This window comes from Myiozetetes cayanensis, unplaced genomic scaffold, assembly GCF_022539395.1.
Source record: "Myiozetetes cayanensis isolate MyiCay16 unplaced genomic scaffold, myiCay2020 scf5-8, whole genome shotgun sequence".
Lineage (NCBI taxonomy): Eukaryota > Metazoa > Chordata > Aves > Passeriformes > Tyrannidae > Myiozetetes > Myiozetetes cayanensis.
In genome coordinates this window covers 24,375,153-24,395,257 of record NW_026087742.1, presented here as the reverse complement: position 1 = coordinate 24,395,257, position 20,105 = coordinate 24,375,153, and the positions used below count along the sequence as shown (strand labels likewise).

Here is a 20,105-nt window from a genome sequence, read left to right as displayed (position 1 = left end):
AGACCTGTCAGAAGATATAAAGGGAATCATGTTATGCTTTTTTCTAGATTTCTAAAATTATTTGAGGAAAGTCAGGCTATCACTGGATGCTGTCCAACTTGAATATCACATTCATGCGTGTTAACAGGGACAAAACCTCCATTCTGGGCAATCACAACACATTGTTAACTTCAAAATGGTACAAAAGGACAATGGATTCCACAGGGGAAATTCAGGGTATGCCAAATAAATTCTAAATCTTTCTCACAGCAGCTTCGTAAGACCTCTCTGTGGCCTTATCAAATAGGGTTAATGTTTAACAGCTTTCCATTTTATCAGCACTTTCTTTGTGAGCTTTAAAATAAAGCCCTAATGTCTCATAGAATTCCAGATATAACTTCACTGAAGTTACAGTATTAGTTCAGGCCTGAACCAAGGACTTTTGCATTTGGATTCAATAATTTTTGTCCATCTGGCCGAAGTGTTCTTGAAGAACGTTATCAATTTCACTTTTTTTCCTTCTGTGGGTCCTGTTCAGGGTGGGATTTTTAAGAAGCATACAGAAGAACAAGTAAGGAAAAGTTAAACCTGAGAAAACTGATTGACGTAAGTGAACCAAGTTGTGAGAATCCTGATAGACAAAACTTGGCACCTCAAAGGGTAATACTGACCTTGGTTGGTTGAAAAAGGAAATAAAAATGTGACTTCCCTCCCTCTAAGTTGTAACACCTGCACTGCTTGCTAGAATTGCTTTCGTTGGTAAACCATCTGCACAATAAGATGTAATAACGATGTAATTACCAAAATAACAGCTGATGTAAACGTATATGATGGATTTGTGTAGTCAGCAAGAACATGGTGCCATAACACATTATCCAGTATGACTGAAAACGTTTATAAAATACACATGATGTAAAGTAGCTAAAGTACAAAATTAATTGTTGTGGGGCTGTCTCTTTCAAGCTTTCTTCAAGGGTGCTTTTGTCACTAAACTGTGCTGTCCTGTCAAGAACTGTTACAGCTAAAATTGGTAAACAAGGTAACATGTTGAAGCTTCTGATAGGAAGCAACTGTTCTCATTATAGAAGTACATGCTACTCAGCCTCCTGATTTCTGTGAAAATAAGTATGACTACCTGTGAACCTCAGAGTCCTTGACCCAAAACTAAGCAAATGAAAGTAAAAGGTGCTAAAGGATCCCATCTCATCTCAGCCTAATGGGGCAACTAACATTTTTTGTCAAGAGCTTCCCTTCAAGTCTTCTGACCACTTAATCTACCATCCATGAACCACTAGTTGAGCGATACTTAAAATTCTGAGACCATCAAAACCTTACCCAATTTCACACACCCACTCCCAGCTTCTCCAGCTATTTCTTTGTAATCCCACTTCAGTCACAGAGGAGCAGCTACGTTAAAAAAACTCCACATGACTGGAGGATGCAGATGCCCCTTCAAGAAGTTTAACAAAAGGAAGTACAAAGTGATATGAAAAACAACATGCAAGAAAACCTGACCGCAAAATATGCTGCTGCCACATTTATTTATGCTTACGCCTGGGAGTTTTGTAGTACCAATGTTTTCAACAAATCTCATTTCCCTGAGTCAGTGGTTAGACACGTATCAGAGGTTAGTCTGTCTTTAACCCATTTAAAGCCTCTCTAGGACAGACCTAACAACTAGCACTGCAGAACAGTCTAGGCAGGTCAGGACTACAGGCTTCAATAGCCAGCTTTGGATGAAGCATGCTGCAGCAATCCATCTCAGAGATTAGAGAGGCACAAACATCACTTTATCCCAAAGGGAAATACTGTGAGCTTCTGGCCTTGAAGGGATGAATTAGCCCAGCTATGTTTCAGCCTGCATTTCCAGACAACATTTCAGACGTGATGGTAGGGTTACTAAACTATCTTCTCTATCTCCTTGGGGCCTATCATCTACAGCCCACGAATCACTATCCTAATCTATTTAGAGTGGCATATTCAAGCTGACAGCTGAAATAAACACAACAGAAAAAGTACTAGGAAAAAAATAAATATACCTGTGAGCCATCTAGGGCTTGCAATGTCATGGCTTCTTCTCCCAGCCTCCAGTACGAGCATACCTGCAGGTCTGAAATAGTTTCTAGCAAAGGGCTGTTTAAGGTCTCTGGTAACAATAAGCTTAAGAGCCCAGACAACAGACCAGTTGCTCCAAACACAATGTAAGGCAGAGACCACTGTACAGATTTCTGGAAAAAATAACAGAGAGTTACGTTGAGATTGGTTCCCTGTAGTTCATAATGCATATTAAAGCACTTAGCCTTTACAACCAATCCCCCTGGCATGTATTTCTGTTTCTAATTAATATAAAGTTACCAATCCTTTTGTTGTTTTTTGTTTGTTTGTTCTTTAACAAATATTGTCAGTTGTATCATATTAATAGTATTAAATCCACACAGATTTTGGGATGAACTTTAGGAGAAATGCCTGCTGAATTTGAACTCAATTCTTTCCCATAATATATGTATTTTTTAACAAATGCAACAACCTTTTGTAGTAGGGAATAGATACCACAGAAACACAGACATGCTGCTTGGAGATCTCTTGGGTCATCTAGGCTAACCACCTACTTCAAGCACGAGTACAGCCACTGCTAGACTAAATCAATCATAGCTTTGTGTAACCAAGTATTGAAAAAACTCCAAGGGTGGATATTCTCCCTCCAAGTGGACTGTTCCAGTGCTGCCTTAAGCCTCTCAAAAAATTATTTTCCAAATTTCCTATCTAACCCCCAAAGCTTCCTGTCTAACCACAAAACCTGTGGCCATTGACCCCTGCTGAACTGTTCCACACTGCTGGGAAGAACCAAGATGTAAGACCCAGCATTCACCTGAAGCCATGTGCCCTAGGCTCCTGACTGTTTTGGTTACTCTCCACTACACCCTCCCCAGATTTTTCTACATCCCTCTCAAACTGGCAAGGTAATTAATCTGTGGGCCACATACTGAATTGGGCCTGATGTAGCTCGGTGTGAAGTTTATCTGTTTGTGATGAGAGGGCACTGCTGGCTTCCACTTAGCCTGTCTCTTCCAGGAAGGCTGCTACTCAGCCAGTTGGTTCCCAGACAAGCCTTACAAAAGCCTTCCTTGCTCTCCTCCCTTTCCTCATCCAGGTTACCTTCTGTGATTAAATGACTGACTATCGAATCCAACTGGCTGAAAAGGAATTATCCTTAGTAAACCCATGTTCACTGATCCTGATTACCTTCCTTGCCTTCACATGCTTAGAAATAGATTTTGAGAGATCATGCCTCAACCTTACCAGAGACTGAGTTCAAGCTGCTCAGGCTGTTAACACCCTGGTTCCACTTTCCAATATTTAAGATTCACACAGCATCAGCCATTTTATTCCCACAGCTATCAGTGATCCTTCACTATGATAATGGCTTATCACAGATGATGGACACTTGCCTCACTATCACAATCAGCTCTTTTCATCAACTCCTAGGGATTCCTATCCCATGGAATGGAAAGCTTTCAGCTTTAAGTGTTCTTGAACCCATTGCTCCTCCTACAGTTTGCTGGTCTTCTGCTTTCGTCAACTGTGCTGACAGGCAGAGTGTCATGGGGTCAGGCTTTGCCAGTCAAGACTGAAGCCACAAGTATTTCAGCTTATTCCGTGTCATCCACAGGATGCCTATCCCATTTCATCACAGGCTAAACATTTTCACTGAATTTCCTTTAGTTCAGAGAATCCCTATTTAAGTTTCTGGCTAGTTTTAGCTTCAACCGAGCTTTGGCCTTCCTGTCACCACTTGTGATTGTGACAGCCTAAGCAATGTTTATACTTCTCTTCTGATGCATGTTCCCATGTTCCCACTTGAAAAAATTCAAGTTACCTACAACAGAGCTCCAAAATGTGTACATTCACTTTCAGATAACCAGTAAAGCAGGCTCATTTTAAAAAAAGGACAAGAGTTTAGCTATTTGTTTTGTCTTGTACAGGAAAGAGCAATTCTAAATTGAGGAAAATAACAAGCTGTGATCAAATGAAAGACCAACATGTCATCTCTTATCTCAGCAATTAACTTTTCCTATTCTTACTGCTATAAGATCCCCAGACTAAAGACACTGAAAACGCATTAAAAGAGTAGAAGAAATTCCAAACCACAAAATTACTTCATTCTTTTCTCAAATCAATGTTAATTTGTTACTTAACAGAGCTATTTTCATTTTCATGGAACCCCTTCAAGCAGGATGATTCAAGATTTATGTCTCATGCAGTATCAAATCTCTGCTAGACACAAGATAATCGATGCCACAACTGCTACACAAAAGCTGCCTATTAAATCTACCTGGGAGACTGGCACCAGTCTTGGCTTTGCCTGTTGTAACCCAGGGCTTTTCACACTCTCATCTACCCAGCCTTTCATTCTGCAGATTAAAGGGCTCCCTGTGCTCACCTGCCTTTTTGTGAGCCTTCTGCTTCACATATAAGAGAGGAAATGGCAGAGAGGAAAGTTACCTCACATAAAATCTGTCATATTAAAGTAATTGCAACTTTACCTCAGCAAGCAGTTGGTGTGAAAAACTGGCACACTCTTTTACCTGCATATACATAAAACTATAAGCAGAGGAAAATAAAAGTATCTTCCCCATGTTTTGTTGTTCAGAATTTTAATTTGCCTTGACAGATTGCTGTGAAGTTTGTGCTCAAAAGCCTTGCCAGTGTATCAGATCCCCACATCATCCTCTTCATTCATTGAAAGATAAACCAATTTGCTGATGTTTATACACCATAAAGTGCACTGGCAGTAAAGCTTATTTATTCCCAGAAATATAAGTTATTGAGCTCATATCCTTTATTTTGACACAGTAGATCCTTTAGCTATATGGGTTTTCTGCTATTGCTTGCTTAGGGTTTAAACTTGGGTATCACCATCTTTGTAATTTGAAATTACTATACTGCTAGGGTCCACTAGTTAAACCACAAAATTTTTACTAGAGATAAAATACCTTCTGAATTAAATAATGCTGAGGTTTTGTCTAATCACACAGATGATACTGCAATGCCTTTGGCCTACCATGATACTGTTAAGATATGCATCTTACATATCTTAGTTTATATACATAATCCATCAAAAATATTCCCATCTCTGTGAGGCTCTGATACATCAGAGCCACAAAACAAAAATATACATAATAGAAGTTCGGACTAACCAAGGAAGGGACAAAAGGTGCAATGATTCCACCAACACGGGAAAACATGGAGCAGGCACCCATTCCAACATTCCTAAGAAAAAAACAAAAATAATTAATCTTTTGAAAAGTGCCACTGAGCAAGGAAAAAACTCATCAGTCATCACCCTCACCACATTATCTGGCAAAGAAAAATCAAATATAACTAAAAGCATCCCAAGACAGGAACGAAACATTTTTGTAATTACAATGAAGCCAAAGTCCCCTTTACATTCAGAATTCTAACATACATACACATGTAGAGAGGCAAAACTAGTGTGATTTCAGTTCATGCATCTTGTCTCTGTGTGAAACTTTGGCTGAATTAATTTATCCAAATCCTATTTATCAGCAGAATTACCCACCCATGACAAACAGCACTGTATAGGTTCAGTGGTGGCTGATCATCATAGGCACCCCTATGGTAGATGCTTTTGTCTGCTCTGTCAGCCCAAGCACAGGGTATTTCTGCCTCTAGTGAGTGAAACCTTACTGTTGTTTATATAGAGCCTATGAAGCATCAAGTTACTTTTACAAAGCTTATTGACCAGTCATCTTCAGTGTTCCTGGTTAAGCAAGTGTGATAATACAGTTGTGTGCTTTATAAAGCACTGGAAAAGTTAGATATCATTCATTAAAAGAAATATCAGCAGTACTATTGTTATCCTCTGGTGGAAGTAGAGTTGTAAACATGCCAAGTAGCCAAAGAAATATTTTACTGTTACATAAAAACAGGGTTAGTCTGAAGAGAACACTGCAAATTTGAGGGAAGAGGAAGTGAGAAGAGGATGAGGGAAGAAATTTAACATGTAAAACTACAGATAACCCTTATATGTAACTGAAAAATTCAAATGAAAAGGTAGAGTTAATAGAAAAAAACTAACAAAGAAGTAAAAGATGGTCAGCTAAGAAAACCTAGAAATGAAGGCTTAAAAATTAACTTGTGTTACCTGATCACTGTGGGATAAAGTTCTGATGTGTAGATGTAGACAATGTTAAATGCAGCACTGATTGTCAGTTTCCCCAGCAAAGAGAGAGAGTGACTATTCACCACTGCAAACACTCCAGTATCTGATGGAGAAAATGTGACCCTTATAAGGCTTTTGAGAACTCAAATACATCTCTAATGATTTCAATTACACAACAGTATGGAGTGAACAGGAATTTAGTGAAGAGTCTAAGAGCTGAAACCACAACTCAGTATTTTCAGAGTCTACCACTAATTAAATACTAAACTAGTTCCATCGGTAAGTTGAAGAAAAGACTAAGCAATATATTTTTCAAAAGTGAGTAGTTTTTAGTACCAAGAGATTCAGTGTCAATTCTATCGTATCATTACCTGCTTCTAACATTATTACTTTGGAAGGAAGACGCTGTAGAGGACCATACCAAATATCCCATTCAGCTGACTTCTGTCAGAACAGCCAGTTTTTACCTGCTTCAATCAAGCACATGGGAGCTGATGCCCAGCTGAGACAGGTGCTTTCTTCAGGCCGGTGAGCCATTTCACGTCCTAAGGCACTTTGCCCCTGGCTGACTTTGGTGTTCCAGTACATAGCTGATTTCCTGGAGTCTTGCAATTCTATCCTCGTTTTTCACATGCTTTATTTGGGCTGATATGCAAAACCTACTTGATGACTACTACCAGTAGAACCAGAATATCTCTGAGTGTCCAGGCTTGCTCCAGCATCTGGAACAATTCTGGAAACTTGAGTTGCATCCCTTTAAAAAAATCTTTACCTATTATATTCATTTCCACCTAGAGCAACCTATGTGCTCTATCATAAGTGTTTAATTTTTTTAATCACTCTTCAAGTGTTTGAAGCATTCTCTCACCTTATGAAAGGTGTTATAAATCCACAGATCTTACAGGTGAGGTGAGTTTATGTATCTGGTTTTTAAAAGAAAAATTGCTCTGTAATTCTGTTTCTATCATTTTGATAAACATCTGAAAATTAACACTAGTGCGCCTCGACAAAAAAGACATTTAATTTCACATTTCTTAAAGACCCCTTGCTTCAGAGGATTATCAGAATGCTCTCTGAACTGGAAGTTATGTAGCCACACTACTAATACAACATCAACTTCTTAGGCTGTAGGATGCTGCCTTTACCAATTTTTATCCCGTACTCCAGAAACAAAAGGAAATACTCACCTTTCTTTTTAGGAAGAAACATGACAATAAGGCAAGCCAATCCTCCCAGGAACAGAAATGCACTCAATGTTCGCTTCCGACCAAACCTGATATGCAAGGATAACAAAGCTTTATTCTGCATTAGGTCTGTAGTTTGTAGGGCAATGCAACCTCTAAATTCACACTGACTCTTTAACTGCAGTTGGGAATTCTGAATGCCATCTTCCACCAACACTTCCTCTCGCACCGTTTTTAAACTAGCTTCTACTGTATGCTTAACAAAATGAGCACCAACTTTATGCACTGGCTGACAACTTCTGGGATTTTGATTTGCTTCCTGCTCTGTGCGCACATTTATGAATCTCCTTGGGTGACACACAGAGAAGAGATCAGGAGGCAAATTCCACAAAAAGTGAGTGACATTGTCCAGAGTATCGTGGTTCAGGAAAAGACTAAATACCTACTCTCCTCACATACTAGCACACACAGGTACTGCTGCACGAGACCTCACGACAGCTCCAGCTGAGTCTCGACAGCTTTGTCCCAGCAGCGAGGATGGGGATCATGCGACAGCGGTGGGAAGAACGCTATCTAGTGTTAGCATGGAGTCAGCGCAGCCAGGCTCGACTGAGCCAGATCAGCCTCATCTGAGCCAAACCGAGACAGCTCACTGTCATCTTGAAAACAAGTTAAACTGCTATTTGAAATAAGGAAATATCAATGGCACTTTCAGATTGAAGCGGGAAGCCCCACGCAACAGACACAAGGAAATGCAACATACAGGAAACCTTATCTTTGAGAAAAGATTATTAAAAAAAACCCCTGAATGGGTTAATAAATTTCATACTTACCATTTTTGGTTAATCAAGTAAATGCAGACTGGGTACGCTGGGATTTCTATCAAGCCTGAAAGGGCTAAATTGGCATAAATACTTCCACCTAAGTCACCCACATTAAGGGTAAGACCATAGTAAACCAAGCTGCACACGAACCTGCAAAAGACAGAATTAAAAGAGAAGTAAAATCAGAGCTGACGCTTTGACTGCAAAATCCAAGCACTGGTCTGGCACAATACACTATAAACTATATTTAGTGTTTCAGAAGATAGGTCTAAAATGTTTCTCTACAAGCGTATGATGCCTTCTAGGCAAAGAAACCATTCTGTCCCTGCAAAGACCCAATTCCTGACTTATTACTGAGTTAAAGTCAAAACTACTCTTAAAAAGAACATGGATAAACAAGAATAAAGTTAAATATGACCATGATTATATTACTTGACTTGAGAAATGTCTTTGGCCTTTTTATCAGGTCTCATGTTCATCCCTACATTTCCAACTGTGTGTAAACGAAATTTCTCAAGCAGTTCAAGTGACACTTTGACCCCCTTTTATTTTCTACTGGTTCAGTTTTATTCATTCTCCACCTCTACTTAACTTTTCTTTTGTAACCCTGTCATCTTCTTTACAGAAAGGAAAGAAACTGGTTACTAATTCATTCCGCAGGAAATCAGCAATTCTCATTTACGGAATAAAACAATGAATTATTTATTCTGCAGTAAGCATTTGGAAAAGCAACAGGAAAACAGCTCTGTGTTGTCTGCTGACAAAATAATTTGTTTTATTCTTTATCAATTTATCCCTCCCAAATATATGCATCATAAAAGCAACTGTATGAGCAGTGATGCCAGGGGACTCACATACTATGCCATACATAAGGTTTATTTCAAAGTAGCAGCAAAAGACCTCAGGGCTAGCAGGGCTATCTGGAACAAAAAAGTTTAAAAAAAAAATTTAACTTTTGGAGTTAAATTTCTGCTAGTGACTAGAGGGAGCGTGGTGGGCTCCTGTTCCTCACTACAACAACTGCAAGCACTGGCAGTGCTTCCTCTGAAGAAAATAAACATTCTCATTAGACAAGGCAGGCCACCCACCTGCTCATGGGCTCCTTACACACAAAACAAACAATAACCCATGTGACAAAATACTGACAGCACTGGGCCTAAGAGGAGGACAGCGTGACGAATCTCAGCAGGGGTCAGAAGAGAAGAGGTAGTTCTCAACTATTTTGAGACTCAAAAAGCAAGACAGAAATGCAAAGACAAAACACCTCAGAACTAGACTGGTTTCATGTTAAAAATGGCTTCATGTTAGAAATGCAGTAAGGAAATACTGTTAATACAGACTGAAATACTACAAAGGATCCTTTTTAGGTAGAGTGTCCCTAACAATACAGACTGAGATTAAGTACAGTCTGCAGGATGAGCCAATTCTCAGCAACATATTCTCTCAAAGACTTAAAGAGGCTACAGTAGCAAAGCTGGGTCTACAAAGCATTTCAAGTACCAGGTAAACATCATGATCAAGGTGCGTCCCAAGAGAATCCTGTATCGGAACAGATCCAAAAAGCTGCCAGCCTCTCTGGAGCCCCTCTCTGCTGGGAGTTTCAATGAAAAAGTGCACTTCTGCTTGCGGTTCCTCTTGGCAATGAGGTAGAGAGCATCTTCTGCCTCATTCAGACGGCCTTGGGAATAGAGCCAGCGGGGGGACTCGGGAATGAACCTGAAACACACATACACAGACACCTTCAGGGCTTTTTTTTTTCCATGAGGCTTGATTTGCCAATGGGAATAAGGCTGAAATGCACTTCAGTATAATACAAAATTCTTAAAACAACCCTTCAGGTATAAAACTGAGTCAATTGAAAGACAAATCACAGTGAAAGAAAACATAGGATATATGCAATTTAGATACCAAGAAGAATTTACACTGAGTGTATACACAGACATACACACAGAAAAGGCAATACTACAAGCTATGGTATAAATAGGACCCTGCCTTTGCAGTATTCAGAATTAAGAAGGCACACATTACTACAAGTAACACAGGATGTTTTAGTAACCAACTAGTTACACTCCTCATTTTCCGTAAGACCCATTTCCGTTTCTCATTTGCCAACTTTTTCCCAAATTCTCTCCTCTAGACAGGAAGGCAGATGCTGTGTGAAGGTCATGCTCTTCATGTGCACTGTTCACTTGACAGGTTTATAACTTCAACATGGCCTACAAAACAAATCTTCTTCTATTACTTTTGGATTTTCAGAACTAATTTAAACGTTAACATCTCAACCGGAAACTTTTAAGACTTTTGCCTCTGACTAGAAATGACATTTTACCTCTAAATTTAGAATAGAGTGATTCTGTGCTTTTATAAAGGGAAAGAGATTAGAAAAGAACTTATTTTCTTCCCCATGATAAAAATGTGATTGTATTTTCTGCACAGAGTAATTTTTAAGCCATGTGGGAGGTAGGCAGTGTGAAATTTGGAATAAAAACCCCCTTTCTTATAGCAAGATAGGCCTCTGAGCACAGCTCTTGAAGTCCCAAGCATAACTCATTTCAAAAAATTGTACACAGCAATCTCAAAGTTAAAATTTTTTTGCCAAAGGCCTCAAGCACCACTAAGTTTTGAAATATCTAAAGTGTCAGCTCTCCCTTTCACCTCATGAACAGCCTCTAAGACCTTTCCCTGAGTTCTGATGCTTCCTTTGAAAGGGCATGTGGATTCTTTAGCAAAGGCTTTACTCAAAAAGTTACTGAAGTTAAAAGAAGTTGGAAAGGAAAAAAAACCACTTTAGTTTAAACAGCAGCTAAAGTTATTTCTTTCAGTTACTGAGATTTAGATGTCAGGAAGCAGGTAAGAAAAGAAAAGCACACTGCATCACATAGCTTAGAGTGCTAAAATCCACAAACACAAACACCCTACTATCTCCAAAAAGATCACATTCGAAAAAATAAAAGGAAGGTGCCCACTTTTTTTTTGCATGTCACCTTTAAGACTGTATGTGCAGTCAATTTTGATGCTGTTCCTTCTGTGTAAGCACAATTATAAGGGAAACATCGTGTTATTACATAACTACAAAACCACTTCTGCATCTCTTAGCATGTGTGTGTAGTGCCTTGTAGCATACCAGCCAACAGTTTAGATCATCTACATATACCAATTAAAGAACAGGATATGCTTCTAAGCCACTCTGAGACTGTTCCCATCTACTGTAATTATGCATATACCATACAATGTAGACTTACATTTTCAAACATTGCAGCATTACTGTTTGAAGAAACCACAGAACACGGAGTGGTAAAAGTTGAGAGAAATACCTTATTTACACCATTTCATGCCATCCTAGAAAAGCATCTTGACTTAGTTGTTTGGTTTTGTTACTTGGTTTTGTTTGCTTATTTTTAAAATTTCTTTCTTTATGAAACTCAGTTTGAAAAATAACTTACAGAGAGAGAATAAAGACGATTGTTCCTTCCAGGTTAACCACAACAGCCAGAGTCCTCCAGGAACGAATGAAGTACCCTAGTAAAGCATACTGGGCAATTCCCACAGCAAAGAACAAGCCACCAATAGAACCTAATATACAATTAAAAACAAAACATTATCACTCCTTTAAGAAACACTAGTAAATCTCAACACATGGGATCAGACAAGAACTAACTCTACATTAACAAAAATTCATTCAGCAATACGGACAAAAACACATCTCTTTGACCAAAGAATATTCTGTCCTTCAGAGAGCCCAAAAAGCAATCTTCTACATCCTCTGCACCCAAAGCCCCATAAACAGTTAAGTCTTCTAATTCCAAATATAAGTATGTTTCAGCTTCCTATGTGTAAAAACAAATACTGCAAACCACTGAAAACTGGTATTTTAGGAGCATGTAGCATTCATTTATAGCTCTCATGATTTGTAAGATACCCTGCTTTAAAACAGTCTCAGCATAGCACTTCTTTGGCACTTGGCACAGACTGGGCAAGCCCAGCCCTGGCGCTGTAACAGCACAGGTTATGTACATCGTATCTGAAGGACAGGTCCAGCACCAGCAACCAAGACAGTTAAGGGTGTCTGTATCTTTTGTTCTAAATTCTAAGGTTAATTACAGTATGGGACAACTGATTGTTGGTTTTTTGTTTTATTTTTTTTAACATATAAACAACAGTTGTCTGATCTTCTTCATTAAATAAGAACACTTTTCATTTCGTTTTGAGAACTACCAGGAAGGAAAGAATTGACAGTACACAAACACTAAGCTCTGTTCAGCAGAGTCCCAAATTCTGATGGATAGTGCTCAGCTGTGACAGCCCCATGGATGAGTATTTAGCTGGGTAACGTTCCCAGGAGATTTTTCAGCTGAGTTCAAAGACTGGTCACAGAGATGCTCAAGTGGAGCTAAATTTGCAACTGCTATGGTGTTAGCTTTCGTGTGACTCAAGTGGTATGAGAGGCTGAAATCTACAAATTCTGACAATAAAGGCACATTACCTGCTAATGCCCAGTAGGCAGTACCCACACACTCATTCAGTAGAACAAAGGCTACCAGTGACATCCCACCATTCATCATCCCTACCAAGAATCGAGAGATGGCAAAGAATTCATAGGAGGGTGAGAATCCATTTGCAATGGCAAACAAGATGTCAAGAGCAAAACCTGGAAAACAAGGCAAAGTTTCACCTCAGAACATTACGTAAAGAAACAAAAGCATTTACTGGTATCTTTACTTGATGTTCACTGGCATCTGTCCTGAGCAATCAGTCAACAATACCACCACAGGTTTGGGCAGAAACTTAAATACCTGAAGTCAATATCATAGAGGGAGGACACAAAAGGAGTGGGTTTTGATATATAGTTTGCAGTATTAAACCTTCAAATTCAATTCATGACAATTTTTTCATATACTCAGAACCACTGCCTGACTCCAGTTAAGATGGCTTGACATTTATCTCCAGTACAGAAGCCAAAGATTAAATACAAGACCAAATATCTCCCCTCATTCTTAGAAAGCAGCGTACAGAAACTAGAGAAGAGAAGCACTGCAAGGGGACAAAACATGGTAGCTTTGCACTGCACAGCAGGCTCCCCATTAACTGCTTTGAATGAGGTTGCTCCTTTAAAAAAAAATTCAATTTTTAAATTCTATGTGCTCATCCACTGACACAAAGCTTTATACATACACAAAACATGGAGTTTCAAATATTTGATACAGGGACAGTAAAAAAGCCTATGTGCTTTAAAAAACTATGAGGATCACAAATACATAAAAATTAAATCATGCAGAGTGGAGACAAAAGGTGCAACAAATTCCTAACAGGTTATACATGTAAGAACACTATTAAAAAAATCACAAGAAATATTAATTGCAACCTGCAAGGATCCCATGACCACAACATGCATGGGTGTAAGCCCTTACGGCATGACTCTCAAATCCAGAATACCTCGCAGATGTTCACATGGTGACTGAACAGTCAAATATTAACTTCTTTTCAAGACTCATATTCCTGAAGTATATTGGAAGGACAAAACTAACAAACAAAATCACAACACGTGAGTCACAGCTGCATATCAAGCTCTCAGCAGAAACTGGGCTCTTGCCACTGATCTTCAGAGACACGACACCTCCACTTCATTCATTTTGTTAGGTGGCAGTGGTTACCTGTGAGGTAGACTTTCTTCCTCCCAAAGCGATCTGAGAGCTGGCCAAAGGAGATTGCTCCAACAAACACACCACTGAAGTAGGAAGAACTGGCAGCACTGACTTTGTATGATGCATTGCCAATTAAGAACCACTGGATGGAGAGGGGGAAAAAAAACACAAACACCAACAAAAAGGCAAATTAACCAGAATCCAAGCAGTTCAGCAGTTCACCAGCAGCCAGTAGGTGGAGGGGATGATGTATTTTAGAAAAGATCAAACTCTGTGTAAATCTTCTAAGCATCATATTCAGTAGAGCACCACTCACCAAAACACAACCGCTGTATCCCAGACTCACCTGGGGTACTAACCAATTGTACAGTTCCCCCAAATTACATGCAGTCTTTGATTCTGAAATCAAGAACACATCCCTCAGAATACTCTAATTTTTGCAGGTTTTTCCCACTCTCCCTTTTTCTGCCTCTTCTCAAATAAATCCATCAACCTAAATAGACTCAGTTCTACCTACTGAGATATGTCCTGCAGTGTGTAGGCACACAATGAAAAAAGATAATTGTGGTTTATGTCTGAAGATAATCCTGCACGTATTCTTCCTTATGAACTGTCTTATCACTAAGAAATACTTTGGTAGCTTTAGACATGTTAGTCAGGTTTTCCACACATACTCATTTTATTTTACAGAATACTTTGTCATTTCCAATTCTCCTCAATTCCAAATACAAACCCGATCTTCAAATGTTTGATTCTTACAGGCTTAATGTCTCCAGTTGAACCTGACAGAAAATTCTTTCCCCCACAAAAGCATAGAATGAAAATATGCCATGCTGTCATTGTTTAAAAGTTATTTCCTTTTGTATTCTAAACACTCCACATCTCCTTTTCTATTTCTCTTGCACCTTGAGATAATGCTTCCTTTTAGTGGCAACCAACTTTTCTTCCTGTGCTGGTAAGCTGGTGATTATGTCATTATCCCTGCAGTAACACTCTTAATCTTCTCCTCATAATCTTCTCTTCCTCTACCAAAATCCCATTAAATATCCTTTCTAGCAAAGCTTATATTATTTCAAAGCTCACTTATAAACTACCTCACCATGAGAACGGAGCCATGCAATTAAACCTCACCAAGATTAGGAAGTTAACAAAACATCATTCATAAGCTCCAAGAAAATAACTTGCAGTATATGCTTCATTTTGAATTGTCACTTTAATGGTGAGGTGTTTACTGATACAGTAGGTAATGTGCCAATAAAGCGTCAAGACCGACAAAATTCAATTCTAAAGCTAAACACGTGACCACAAATCAGCCTTTGAAGCTTCTTCAGACTTTAAAAACAATTTTCAGAAAAATACATTTGTATAATTGCATGAGATTAATTTTATCCTGAAATAACACGGTCAGTTTGTTTTATTAGAGCTACAAGAATCATGCCCTAACTTTTAGTATAAACGTTAAAGAAGCTGCCAACACGAAACTTATTGAGATTAGATAATTTCTCAATCATTCAGGGATTAAGGGATAATAGGGTTGCATAGCAAAATTTCTTCTGAAAATTAACTAAGCCCTTTAAAGAGCTGAAGGCTTTTCTACATAAAAGCATGTTATATATATATGCTTGTTATTAATAAATGAAGCTTTTTACATTTGAATATTTTTCAGTGTAAATTTGCAATGGTCACATTATCAGTAAGTGATGCCACAAGGCAAGCATTAAAAAATCCTTCCCAAATGCAGAAAACGTTTTACACATCAGTAATGAAATTACATACTGGTGAACTATGCCCCAAGTAAGTGTGATCTCACCGAAACCTTTGCATTGAGAACATAACTTCCAAATATACCACACATTCAGCTAAAAAATTTTGAAAAACTGTGTTTAAACAGGAGGAAACAGGAGAGGTAAAAGATTTTATTCACATGGGTCTTGTAAAAAATGCATTTCAAAGAACTATGGAGCAGAATCTATGCAAGTTGCCTTGGGATTTTTTTGTTTTCTTTTCTTTATAGTTTTTATTTTTCAAGTAAACTTTGTTCTTTAGCTGCATTTCTTATTTATTCAACCAAAATGATAAAAATCCTTATAAAATTTATGTCATATGCTAGCCTCTACAAGCATGTCTGACCATCAAGTTGTAGAGAATTAAAGATTCTCGATTAAAAAAAAAAAAAAAAAAAGGCCCAGAGAAAGTTTGAAAACCTTACTGGGCTGTACATAATGCTTAAGAAATCTACCATCCATTAGAATTTTAATTTACATAAGTGTCATATCCTCTTTATACAAGTACTCATATCCTCTTTATTACCAGAGTAAGAAGCAATGCCTTTTGTACACAAGGCTTGGTACCATTCCAAAGCTGGCCACCTTTATTAATATGCTTATAACCAATAAAGTGCTTTAGAGAAGTAATTCAGATAGCATTAAACACCTCTGGACAATAGCCATGAACTATCCAGTGGTACTACACAACTCCAGAGTTCAGCTCTAAATTCAGGTCTTGTAACCAATGCATTCAGGGCTCTCATGCAGAACAATTTGACATTAACAGATACTGACAGCCCCAGGAAGGGCAGGTGTTGCACTCATCAGCGCAGAGTCTGGAGTCATTCCAGCAGGGGTTGTGGCTAGATCATGAAAGGAAACACTTACAAAGCACAGAGGCCACACCAATAGAGCAGAAGCTTGTTTTGGAATAGAATGGGAGTTGCTTTGTCCGCTTAACTCCCCACTGCCCATGCCCTCTCCCATTTCTGGAGCTGCAAAGACTGCAGAAGCCACTTCCTCTCCAGTTCCTCCACTGCCTGCCAGCTGCACGATGGATGTACCACATGCATTGGAACTTAGCAAGGGAATCACCAAAGGTGGCCAGAAAGAGCTCAGGGTCCACAAAGGATTTTGAGCACATTAGTAAAGTGAATGTTGTGATTCCAGCTCAAATGTGGACCCAGGCCAGTATATAACTTCCATATGGAAAAGGTGGGAAGTTTTGGAGCAGAACATTGGATCTGCATAGCAAAATAAAGATAGCTTTTGTTGTCAGTAAAAATGTGAACACATTATCTGTTCTCTACCTGAAGGTAACACCTGTTTCATTTCCTGATCAAAACATGCATTAGTGTGCAAGAAAGCAGCAGTACAGCCAGTCCCCCAAAACCAACTCAGTAAGATTTACTACTCACACATAAGGCAGCAAAACCCATTTCAGACTTACCTCAGAGACTATTGACGTGAAGCTGCTGCCGAAGTGTACATGCTTATGCACCTCACTGCCATTGGCAGTCAGAAGCCATTCCCCGAAAGCTCTCTGCTCACTCACGGAATGGTTGCCATGGCTCTGGTTAGCCGAGAGCCCTGGGAGATCCCAGTCATAGGGAGGAGTTGCACCCACCAGTGCAATGAGGATGGCTTCAGTGGCCACGTAGAGCTGGCACAAAAGACAAAAAACAGCAAGGATGCTAAACTCGCATGCAGGCAATGCTTCCTGCACAGCTGGGTCAAATCAGTATTAAGAATATTCCTATCGTATATCTGCCTTCTACCACTACGAGATGTCATGTATATCCCCCCATCTACCAAGTACCATACACTGAAGAACCACAACTTCAACAAAATGGTTCTTGCACTTTTTATCTGTCGGTTATTTGAGAGAAAATAAGTTCCCCTCCTGACCCCTTTCCCTCAGTCAGAGGCCCCCAAAACTCCCACACCTCCTAGAGGCATGGAGATTTGTTAGTACTACTAGGGAGAAAAAATAAAGCTATTCTTTAATGCAAGTATACTACTCTATTACATCCTCTCCTTCCACCTGTGTTGTTCACTCCTCTAATTCGATATTTGGAATAGCTCTCCTCCTCATGGTTTCATATCTCATCTTTTCCAGTTTAAATAACACTTATTCTTTCTTATTTTTTAAGCTTCTATGAACCTGTTTCACTCTTCAAAAAAGGACAGAGAGACAAGTGTGAACATATATATTTTTTATATATATATATACACATTTTTTATGTATCTACACATTTACACATACACACAAGGTCTAAATGCAGTGAACAGCAGCTTTTGCTTAGGAAAGAACAAATAAAATTGCTGGAAACCCAGACATTTCAAGCCAGATCTAGAGCTGGATTACTGCTAGTTGTTCAGAAAAACATACAGGCCACATTACAGATCCAGCTTAAAACCCAGTATTTTGAGACCTGTTTGAACACAGACATGGCATTGAGTTTGCAGTAGAAGACAGGTGATAAAGTCTTCTGAGAGACAAAAGGAGTTGTTGGTAATAACAAAAAGACCCCCAGACACTCTCCAAATAAAACTGCCTCTTGTCTTAAGCCCTCACTGGGGATCTGTAACTCAGCACAGTAGTTCCTGGAAAAAAAACCAAACTAAACCATACCAAACAAACAAAACAAGCCAACAAACAAACAAAAAACCAAACAAACCCCCAAAACAACAAAAAACCCTGCTGTTGCTTCTCAAAAAAACCCTCATGCATGCCTCCACATTCCTCAAGCCCCACTTCAGGAACCTCCCAAATACAGTCCTAGCTCCGCTCCCAGCATCTCCTGCGTATGTTCTTGGGAAGAGTGTACCCACAGGAAGTGTGTTCTCTCAGAAGGCTGCTACACAAATAATCTTCAAAACTGGGAAGACCACAGGCACAAAAGAAGCAGCCCAAGGACCTCTGAATTCTGATGCAAGCAACACCAGACAATACTACTCCGTTCTGTACAACAGCATAACAGCTGAAGTTACAACCTAGATCTAAATGATAATTACTACTAAACTGAAAACAGAGACCCTGAAAGCATTTTTTCCCAACAGCTCCTTTTTTTGCATTCTACAGGATAAAATGCTACTGTGACAGCAGAAAGTAGGTATTTAAAAAAAAATTATAATTTTCTTTCCATTTTCCATATTAAAATTATTGACTATCAGAAGGAATTTGAAAAAAAAATCTGTTAACTATGTTATTATTTAAGCTAAAGGACAACTAGATCGACAACAATGAAAAGTAAAAGAATTCACCAGGGAAAGAAGGCAATGACTAAGATCACATGGGGAAAGCAGAGTTAAAAAGCTGAGTGGCCATGTTGCTAGGGATGTGTAGATACAGTACTTTCAAGAACAGTTTGAAATCATTGAGAGATGAGAATTACAGGTCATGATGTGTGGTGCATCCCTATACTCTGACTCACTCAGCCAATTCCGCATCAGGACTAAGTGATAACATCCTTGCTTTTGTCTTGTGAAACAATAAACATATTTTTGAAGTAGATCAGGAAATGAAATCCTCAAGGCATTTGGTTTAAAGAAAGAAAGCATAACGCTTTTCATTTTTGCTCTAGGTCAACCTCACCCCAGCTAGAGAAAACTAAATAGAAAAATAAGTGATTGCAGGCGCATGGAGACACACTACAGATATTTTTTCAATAAAGAAAAATCAGTCTTAAGCACCCTAGTGGGTGCAGCAACCAAGGATAGAACAAAGATATAAATACTTTGAATTGATTTGTGGAACCAGAAAAACATATGAAGATGAAGATGTTTATCAAATAATATTGTTCTATACTCAAGTTCATTGTGTCACTGATAACACAAGACTCCCTCCTACTGAACACCTGCCTTGCACTTCAGGCAAGAGGCATAGTAAACCCTATTCATTTCATTGTGAAAACAAAACAAGGCCCACAAAACACCCCCCAAAATTCCTTTACAATTCTGAAGATCAAAAAGATTTTCTAAAAGTGGTCATAAAAACATGATAAAGCAAACTCCAGACTTAAAAGAATTTCAAAGAAGAGTTTTCACGATTTAAATAAGAGGCAGGAGTTTGTGTTAAGGAATCTGGAGATTCCTCCCTTAAGAATTCTCAGTGCTTGCACTTAACAGTAACACAGTTGTGCAGCCTGGTAAAGAACGTAAAACATTATCAAATCAAACAGAAATATTACATAACGACTCTATAAGGTTTAAAAAGGCTACATTACACGCACCGTGGCAAACAAAGCCCTTCATTTTGCATTTGTTCTATGACTCAAGTCAAGTCAACCTTATGTCATCAGTGTACAGGTTCTATTCAAACATTTTTAAATTGGCTATATATGGATACTAATGGTTCCCTACCAAATTTCCTGCACTGGTCGGTATTAATCAAGATGAATACCAAGCGCACGGGGAGAAGGCACCAGCTCATAGTCATGGATAATGAAATGATGAGAGTTTTGTTAGTTTTAGTTTCTCCTGTTGTTGATATTCTCCTTAGGTCAAAACTTTATAGTCTCTCT

The 20,105-nt window shown here is 38.8% G+C and overlaps 1 protein-coding gene across 3 annotated transcripts in view; it reads right to left on the bottom strand.

Moving 5' to 3' along the window:
- Positions 1-20,105, bottom strand: part of SLC22A15 (solute carrier family 22 member 15) — a 39,744-nt gene that overhangs the window by 9,785 nt on the left and 9,854 nt on the right. For all 3 annotated transcript variants that reach the window (XM_050332927.1, XM_050332929.1, XM_050332928.1), the window contains 10 exons: positions 17,030-17,242; positions 13,823-13,955; positions 12,655-12,819; positions 11,615-11,744; positions 9,672-9,887; positions 8,181-8,321; positions 7,351-7,436; positions 6,146-6,266; positions 5,178-5,250; positions 2,019-2,207 (listed from right to left, as the gene is read on the bottom strand). In XM_050332927.1, coding sequence (XP_050188884.1) covers positions 2,019-2,207; positions 5,178-5,250; positions 6,146-6,266; positions 7,351-7,436; positions 8,181-8,321; positions 9,672-9,887; positions 11,615-11,744; positions 12,655-12,819; positions 13,823-13,955; positions 17,030-17,242 — 1,467 coding nt within the window. The remainder of the gene's footprint in view (positions 1-2,018; positions 2,208-5,177; positions 5,251-6,145; positions 6,267-7,350; positions 7,437-8,180; positions 8,322-9,671; positions 9,888-11,614; positions 11,745-12,654; positions 12,820-13,822; positions 13,956-17,029; positions 17,243-20,105) is intronic.